Source organism: Athalia rosae, chromosome 5 (assembly GCF_917208135.1).
Source record: "Athalia rosae chromosome 5, iyAthRosa1.1, whole genome shotgun sequence".
Classification (NCBI taxonomy): Eukaryota; Metazoa; Arthropoda; class Insecta; order Hymenoptera; family Athaliidae; genus Athalia; species Athalia rosae.
In genome coordinates, this window is record NC_064030.1 from 10,515,595 (window position 1) to 10,524,484 (window position 8,890).

At 36.9% G+C, this 8,890-nt stretch overlaps 1 protein-coding gene and 1 pseudogene across 2 annotated transcripts; one reads left to right on the plus strand and one right to left on the minus strand.

Moving 5' to 3' along the window:
• Nucleotides 1-207: 207 nt before the first annotated feature.
• Nucleotides 208-5,674, plus strand: LOC105685765 (peroxisomal multifunctional enzyme type 2). 2 transcript variants are annotated; one of them, XM_012400156.3, is made up of 16 exons: nucleotides 208-388; nucleotides 755-892; nucleotides 1,066-1,218; nucleotides 1,304-1,576; nucleotides 1,660-1,776; nucleotides 1,840-1,970; nucleotides 2,049-2,111; nucleotides 2,227-2,287; nucleotides 2,367-2,530; nucleotides 2,611-2,734; nucleotides 2,844-3,019; nucleotides 3,104-3,280; nucleotides 3,500-3,617; nucleotides 4,508-4,705; nucleotides 4,792-4,889; nucleotides 5,000-5,674. In XM_012400156.3, the coding sequence occupies exons 1-16, from the start codon at nucleotides 331-333 to the stop codon at nucleotides 5,117-5,119; spliced, it is 2,169 nt and encodes a 722-aa protein (XP_012255579.2). In that variant the 5' UTR covers nucleotides 208-330; the 3' UTR covers nucleotides 5,120-5,674. The 2 variants fall into 2 exon arrangements, with proteins under 2 accessions (XP_012255579.2, XP_020707826.1); XM_020852167.2 differs by lacking the exons at nucleotides 208-388; nucleotides 755-892; nucleotides 1,066-1,218; ... (8 more) ...; nucleotides 3,104-3,280; nucleotides 3,500-3,617 and adding an exon at nucleotides 3,978-4,169.
• Nucleotides 5,470-8,840, minus strand: LOC105685771 (annotated as a pseudogene).
• Between the last annotated feature and the right edge of the window lie 50 nt (nucleotides 8,841-8,890).

Sequence of the window (8,890 nt, forward strand, 5' to 3'; positions counted from 1 at the left end):
TGGTGTACGGGTAAAAGCTTTGGAATCCGTTGGTAGTGACGTCAACGGTAGTGGAGGCTACTAACGGCGGATGATACCATGATGATACCGTTCGCAGAATCCATGACTATTCATACGTCCATAGTAAAATCAGCTAGAGTTACCCGTCTACAGAATGTCTGTACTTGTAATTAATTCATTTCCTGAACTTTGCCCGCTTTGCCCAGCTTACATGTACGTACGTACGTACATACGTATGTATATCAGTGGCCCAGCCCCTTCTAACTCAATGATCACTTCGCTAAGTCATTCAAAGAGTTAACATCTTCGACTCTCATTGAAGTCCTGAAGATGCCAGAAGAATTACGTTTCGATGGTCGTGTGGTGATTGTCACCGGTGCTGGAGCAGGTAAACAAATTCATCTGTTGAGTTTACAGGTTAGAACTGTCTCTCCGTCTATATTTGTGTATATGTAAATAAACATCAGCTGCACCGAAAATATTGTATTCTGCTAAAAATTTGTCAGGTACGGCCGGTTAGGTTGATTGTGAATCTCTTCGCGGCCAAGTGCGCGTTTGGACAACTTTTTCGTGTAGCTGTGCCGCCTACGAAAAGTTGCCCAAGCGAGCTTGGCCGCAAAGCGATTCACAATCAACCTAACCGGGCGTACGCATCCGTATTCTTTTTGTCGTCATCATTTTTCCTTCTCAGTTTGGTTTCGAGGAGATGACACTTCCTTTGAATTTGATGATAACTGATATTAAATATTATTAGGCCTGGGAAGAGCGTACGCTCTTCTCTTTGGTTCCAGAGGTGCCAATGTCGTAGTAAACGACCTGGGTGGTGGCCGTCACGGAGATGGAAGTAGCTCCAAGGTTGCTGATTCTGTCGTCCATGAGATCCGGCAGAATGGTTAGAACCAGTATTCCCATATCGTTATTTTCGTACAATTTCGATTTGTGTTACACAATCTTCTTATCTTCATTTTTATCAGCTTCTTGTCAGTGACCGAAGTTGTTGGATTCAAATTAGATTACCCAGTTATTCATGCAAAGGTATTCACTTGACGGCTTGATTTGTTCCAGGAGGCAAAGCTGTTGCCAATTATGATTCTGTCACCGATGGTGAGAAAATTGTAGCTACGGCTATTAGGGCATTTGGACGAATTGACGTTATAGTGAACAATGCCGGTATACTGCGTGACAAATCTTTTGCTAAATTAACAGACCAAGACTGGGGTACGCTGAAGATTAATAAAATGTTTTGTTAGTTGTATTATTTGTCACTATCCGGAAGAGAGTTATATTTCAAATATATTTGTAGACTTGATTCATAACGTCCACGTTAAGGGTGTCTTCAAAACTACGCAAGCTGCGTGGCCGTATTTCAAAAAGCAAAAATATGGTCGCATTATTGTAACATCCAGTAATAGCGGACTGTATGGAAATTTTGGACAGGCCAACTACAGTGCTGCCAAAATGAGCCTGGTTGGATTGGCTAATACCTTAGCTATCGAGGGAAAAAGTTCTAATATTTACACTAATATAATCGTCCCAACTGCAGCTTCGAGATTGACCGAGGACATTCTTCCACCAGGTTTACAGTTATCTAATTGTCAGATTGTTCGATGGCTGATCCCTCTATTTTCGTTTTATCGATTTCATGGATCATTTTTTCAGATTTTTTCAATGAGCTAAAACCAGAGTTAGTTGCCCCGGTGGTTGTATGGCTGTGTCATGAAGACTCTACTGAGAATGGTTCCATCATTGAGTCTGCCATGGGCTGGGCTGGGAAATGTAGGTTACAATTGGTGCTCACTAAATTGTCAAAAGTGTTTGAATTTCTACTCTCTTTTGCAGGTCATTTAGTACGATCCCTTGGGAGTAATTTAAGAACGAAAATAACCGATGTTGTTACCCCAGAAGATGCTAGAAATAATTGGGACGATGTTACAGACATGAGCAAAGCCAAGCGTTGTGAATCTATTCAGGTAATATACTCTGTCTGTTGTATTCGAAATTTTGTAAATGACGACCATATTCATAAAGAAATTTTGTTTTCCGTTCAGGAAGCATCCTTGGAACTGATGACGGTATTGAAAGTATTAGAAAATCCTTCACAGGATCAAACTGTGAGTAACCATATTCATTATTGATAATCGATCTTATTTTTAAACGGACAAGTAAGAAAGGAAAAGACTCTGGATTTATCATTTTCTTAGTCAGTGTAATATGCCTTTTTTTCAGCATGAAGCAGTGGCCAGATACTCCTACACCAGTCGCGACACTATCATCTATGCTTTAGGAAGTATGGCACAATTAAAATTTTCATGTGTTCGCCTGAACACGATCACATGAGCTTTAATATGCAAATTTTTCGTTTTTAGTCGGAGCTACGAAAGAAAATCCCACAGACATGATGTATCTGTATGAAAATCATCCGAAGTTTTCCGCGGTACCATCGTATTATGTTATTTTTGGTCCAATGACCATGGTAAACAGTGATATACTTCAACGAGCCACTAATGGATTGAATTTAGATCCAGCCCAGGTACATCACGTGCCGAAACGTTTGATGGGGTGATATACATATATTCGAGTCCATCATGTGCCCATTTATCTTTTTTTTAGGTCCTTCATGGAGAACAGTATCTCGAAGTTCATAAGCAGATACCTATTGAGGCTACCGTTGAAACACGCTATAAAGTTCTTGATGTTCTTGACAAGGGGTCTGGAGCTCTGATCATTATGCAAGGTTTGTAGGCATAATTTATTATTCAGCAATCTCTTCGCCGTTGAAATCGTTATCAGACTTACAGGTGTTTTGTGGCAATATTCATTTTAAATGAAACGCTTTTTCACAGGAGATACAGTGGATGTTGAGAGTGGTGATTTGTTGGCCACTTCGCAAGTCTCCGTTTTTGCTATTGGTTCAGGTGGGTTTGGGGGGCCAAGAAATTCTCGTAGTCTCATTCCAACAATACCGGTGCCCGACAGAAAACCGGACATTTCAAGAATTCAAAAGACTTCCATTGACCAGGTGAATGTTTACCGATTGTATTTGAAATATGGATGTTCAAACGGTCGTTAACTTGATTGATCCAGTTTGTTTCTTTTGTTGTAGGCAATTGTGTATCGTTTGAGCGGTGATTTTAATCCTCTGCATGTAGATGAGACCATTTCATCAATCGGAGGATTCGAGCAGCCAATTTTGCACGGTCTCTCCTCTCTTGGATTTTCTACACGACACATCATCGATACTTACGCTTATGAAAGTCCGGAATTGTTCAAAGCATTAAAGGTAAAATGAATTTCTATTAAATGCTCGCTGGCGACATACCCTTGCTTACAATTGACTTATATCTTTGTTTCATATTAAATAAACGAGTGTTTATTCCGGGACGAATTAATCGAGTGATAAAATTTGAAAGTGTAATATAGAACTGTGTACTGGTGGGGTCACGGGCATGAATTCATTCCAATTCATTGATTCGTTGATTTTTTATTTTTTTGACTTCAGGTTCGTTTTTCCAAACCAGTCATACCGGGGCAAACGTTGAGAACTGACATGTGGCGAGAGGGAAACAGAATTCACTTTGAGACAACAGTTATAGAAAATAAAAACAAAGTTATTTCAGGTACGGTTTATTTTTTACATAGATAAATATCCATAAATCAATTAATGTTTCGATCAATATCATCATTGCCGTTAGCATTATCAACAGCATACTAAACCGACAGGCTTCAAGGCCGTGATAATCTTGCATTCTCATCGGTCCGCATTATCGTCATTGTTAGTTCAATTTTATTTTATTTATTTTTTTTTACAGTTTAAAGTCCGCTCTTACGATGTTTGTGTTAGCAAAATTTATACAATCTGCCGGATGACGGTGGTAAGGGTAAGCCAGCCGATTGAAAATGTGTCGTGCGATTGGCCAATCTTCACTCCTTCCATTATGAAAGTCTTACGTCACTGTTAGGTCTACGAGGGTCTACCTAAATTAGACGCCAGTTGCTACTCGGCGTCGTTGCATTGAGTACGCGGTTGTATTTTTCTTTCACAAAATTTCAAACCCTAACCAATTTTCGATAAAAATATCGAGGAACAAATTTATGTGTGCTTTCAATACTTTATCAGCTAACAAAATCAAAGTAAAAATCAATATTATCCTCTTTTTATAACTCTAAAGGTAAAGAAGCGTTCTTGGTTACCATTTTTATATCGTTATTCGCATTTATTCGGTGCTACGCCCTAGTGTAGGATTCTAGTAGACTAGTGTAGATACGTTTATCATCATGAGTCGTTTGAGCTGATAGCGTGTCTTTCAAGTTAACCATATCTTGGTTTTTGCAAATGTTAGGACAAATAACAACGCTGTCACATTATACTTCTACTATAACCTTAACCCTTTTTTCAGCAAAGTTAAATCTACTATAGTTCAGTTCAGTAGCACCTGAAATTTGTGGTGTGACGTCAATTTATGATCTTTTTCAAGCATTAAATTTATAAAAACATCTTATTTTGTAGGTGGCTTTATAGATTTGAAAGGCATTAAAATGCAGCCCATTCAACCCGCCGTGTGCTCAGCTGAAGAGATCTTAGAATGTGATGCAGTCTTTGCAGCAATAAGTGATTATGTTAAAACACATCCAGACCAAGCAAAGAAAATCAATGGTGTATTTGTTTACAACATAACCAGCTCCGGGGCAGCGAAAGGACAGTGGAGTAAGTTCTCTTATCAAACTGAGCCAAATAAAACGATAACCAAATATTTTTTTTTTATAAAATACTATTAATGTACGATTTTCTAGCTCTTGATTTGAAAAAAGGGGAAGTATACAAAGGTGATTTAAAATCTGGTAAGGCTGACACAACATTGACGGTGGAAGACTCTGATATGGTTGATATTGTGAGTTAAGACTTTGTCTATTGTGCAAAAAAAAACAATTACCATTCACAACTGCGATAATGTTTTTCATCCAATATCTCACATATTTGGTTCTTTGTTGATTCTTATAGGCTCTGGGTAAATTGAATCCCCAAGTGGCCTTCATGCGCGGGAAGCTCAAGATCAAGGGGAACATTATGTTGACACAAAAACTGAAGGCGCTAATGGATGCTAATAAATCAAAATTGTAATATTTTGTCATAATTTGTAGATGATGATATCACTTTCTCAATGCCAAGGTGGTTCATCCAGTCACCTGACCGCAAGCCATAATCATGATGGAGTGCAATGCACTATTTACCAACAATATCCCCCAACATCGAACTAAGTTGGTTCAAGAAATAGTTCGGCTAATTACCAACTGCATTCAAGTGTATATCATCGAAACGAGGTCTACTTTGTCATAGACTGTGAAGCTTGACCTCTGATTTCCACTGTCGGTTTAACCGTTTCTACATTTATTCAATGCTCATGATAGTCCAGAACCTTGAATGGTAGAGATAATATTAAACTTTGTTGAGTCAAAGTATTTTATGTTAGCTTTTGTTAGATGATTGTTTTTTATTTTATACACGTTATACAATTTTTTAATCATGATCAACTGTTACTAGGTATTTTATAGGAGTATTATATCAGTTGCATCAAGGTATTTGGTGGCGATGGGCACATTCTGGTGGGTCGAATAATTGTATCACTTACCCGTATATTTTTTGTAAACGTTTCATAAATCTACCCTGCATATAAAATTGACCATGATTACGTTCATTACAAATTCTACATATGGACCATGTAGATTTTACTATTTACGCTTTTTCGTATTAAAATTCACTTGGTTGCTTTCGACTACTGCACAAGTGGTAGACACAGCTAGATCAACGTCTGAATTCATTAATGGAGCTGAACGTCTTAGCTGAAAAGCTCGGTACGAACACAGTTTGTCACGTGATAAAAGCGTCCTAACCGATCATATATTTTCAAACGGTGTTACTGTGCTCTAGCCTTAGAGCACATATATTAGATGGATGGAGCATCGGGTAATTTTTTACACAAGAGCAAAATGATGCAAAGATAGCAATAGGTACATACAAGCCTGCTCCAGCAAGTTTTCCACTTTTGGGTGAAGATCAGTGATTAAGATAGGGAAGATTTCCTCCAGATGTATATGTCTGTAGGGTTTCTTCATAAAATTAGAGACCCTCAAGGTTTCCCAAATATCGCGATATCGTAATCCTGAATAACAGTCTAGTAAAATGCAAGCTACCAGCTAATCCAGCTAGTATAAATCATAAAGTATGAATTCCTAATGGCAAATTTGCCATACATACTGCCAGTAGACGAGTCATGAAAATTCCCTGACATGATGCTCATTTCGTCTAATACAAACACATAATTTTTATGTGTATCGTTTTCGAAGTGTGATACTTTTACGTTCAAGAACTCGAAAATTTCATCAGAAATTCCACTAATCATTTTCAGATTTAATGGAGAAAGTGCGTAAACTTGGCAAAGAGAAATGTTTTTCCACTAATTCATTGTACCCAGACGTACCGCATTCAAATTTCAGCTTCAATACTTTGTTTAAAGTTTCATCACACCAACGTGGTATTTTCTTATATTGATTATTTAATAATAATATTTGGTCTTCATTAAAAATTTTGCTTGAACCGGTCTGATCTCTGTTTACGCGTACTTCATATCTCAGTCTTTTGACTTTACTCTTCATTCTCTTCATCTTTAACGCCATAGATCTTCTCAGTCGTTCACTGCGTTGGAATAACTTTTCATATCTCTTCAGTTGCTCATCTAATTGTTGCCGATTGGAACACGCAGATTTGACAACCTCTTGCAGAGATGAAGTTTGATTAGGATTTTCAACCTGTTCATCTTCCTCCAATGAGTTTTCCTCATGAGTGGGCTTGGAAACTTTTCGACTTTCTGGTTGTAAAACGGTAGTGGCTTCATTCTGAATAGCATCAACGTTGTCTGTCAGAAAAATGAATGTATGAATAAATAAATGAATAAGATCGTTGGTTACTCATTGTAATACGTATAAATCTCACCGATGACCAGGCATTCCTGGATCATAATTCGTTGAGACGAGTTCTCAAAAATAGTTGGAATGGCCGTTGACTTTAAACGTCGTTTTCCATTATGATTAATTTCCCACATGTCACTTGTGAAATGATTCTATATGTATATGCAGAAACAATCATTAGAGCATGAAATAGACTGAAGAGATACAGTAAATTATACAATTTATTCCTATACATATTAGGGTGGGTCAAAAAAAACTTCTACTTTTTTTTTTTTTAATCTCACTTACAAAAACTTGTTGCTAGGCACCTTTAAAAAGGTATACAGGATACACAGGATACACAGCCAGTATGGGCTCTTAATATTAATGGGAACATCCTCCTCATCGTAGATTTCTACTTTCAATTCAGTTTGATATTCACAAAAGTCATGTTTTATCACCAATAGCTTGTTAAGCCCGTACTATGGTCAATATCTGTAGGAAATTGAATGCTCTACAAAAATGGTACCTTATACTTTTTCGATAAATCTTACCATTTCAAAGATATTCAAGGTCAAAAATTGAAGAATCATCATTTAAAGAAAAATCACTTTTTTTCCGGAATTTTGTTACTGACTGAGTAATAATTATTATCGAATAAACTGCATTGATTCTTGTGGGAAATTTAACGCTCTACAAGAATGGTCTCTTATACTTTTTCGAATTTTCGAAATTTTTTTTTTTTTCTCATATGCACTGCATATTGGAATTCAAATGGGAATATCTTCGAAATGGTTCGAGTGATCGAAAAAGTACAGGAAACCATTTTTGTAGAGCGTTAAATTTCCTACAAGAATCAATGCAGTTCATTCGATAATAATTATTACTCAGTCAGTAACAAAATTCCGGAAAACAAGTGATTTTTCTTTAAATTCTTCAATTTTTGACCTTGAATATCTTTGAAATGGTAAGATTTATCGAAAAAGTATAAGGTACCATTTTTGTAGAGCATTCAATTTCCTACAGATATTGACCATAGTACGGGCTTAACAAGCTATTGGTGATAAAACATGACTTTGTGAATATCAAACTGAATTGAAAATAGAAATCTATGATGAGGAGGATGTTCCCATTAATATTAAGAGCCCTCACTGGCTGTGTATCCTGTGTACCTTTCTAAAGGTGCCTAGCAACAAGTTTTTGTAAGTGAGATTCAAAAAAAAAAAATAGTAGTTTTTTTGACCCACCCTAATACATACATACATGTACATACATATGTGTATGTATACTTAACCCCTAATTCAGTACTGACTTTGATTCAATTTACATTTATGTGTGCTCTAGATGTGAAATTGCAGCACGATTTTTATCATTAATTTATCATCAATTTATCAATTGCTACAATAGATCTCATCAAACATACCTCACATAAATATGAATTTCTATCCAGCTGTAAATCTTCCCGATGGACATTCTGTATCCATATGCGCTGACGTATAGGATTCGCGGGAAATCTGCACATTTGAAATTTTTTGGCAGCGGAATTCGTGCAATAACCTGCAGAACATCCGGGCATTTTTGCCGATGATTCTGAACCGAAACAAAATGGTCAATGAAATTTAAGGTTAAGTCTTCTCTCGCAGCAAAATATTTATACTACATGAAAAAAGTTTTTATTATTTGAAAGCCGTCGATGATAATCATACAATATCGAGCTGTACTCACCTAGTTGTAGTTGTCAGAGTATCACCGTGGTATCATGATCGCAATAAGTAGACGAATGTCATTACAAACAAATACAATGTCATAACATCTCCATTTCTTTCACTTGGATTTACTCTTTCTCTCTTCTATCACCATGTCTCTCACTACACATTTCAGTGCACAAAATCGACCTTGAGCGCCATCTATGGCTGAAATTAGGAACATTGTGATCCTGCTTTTATAA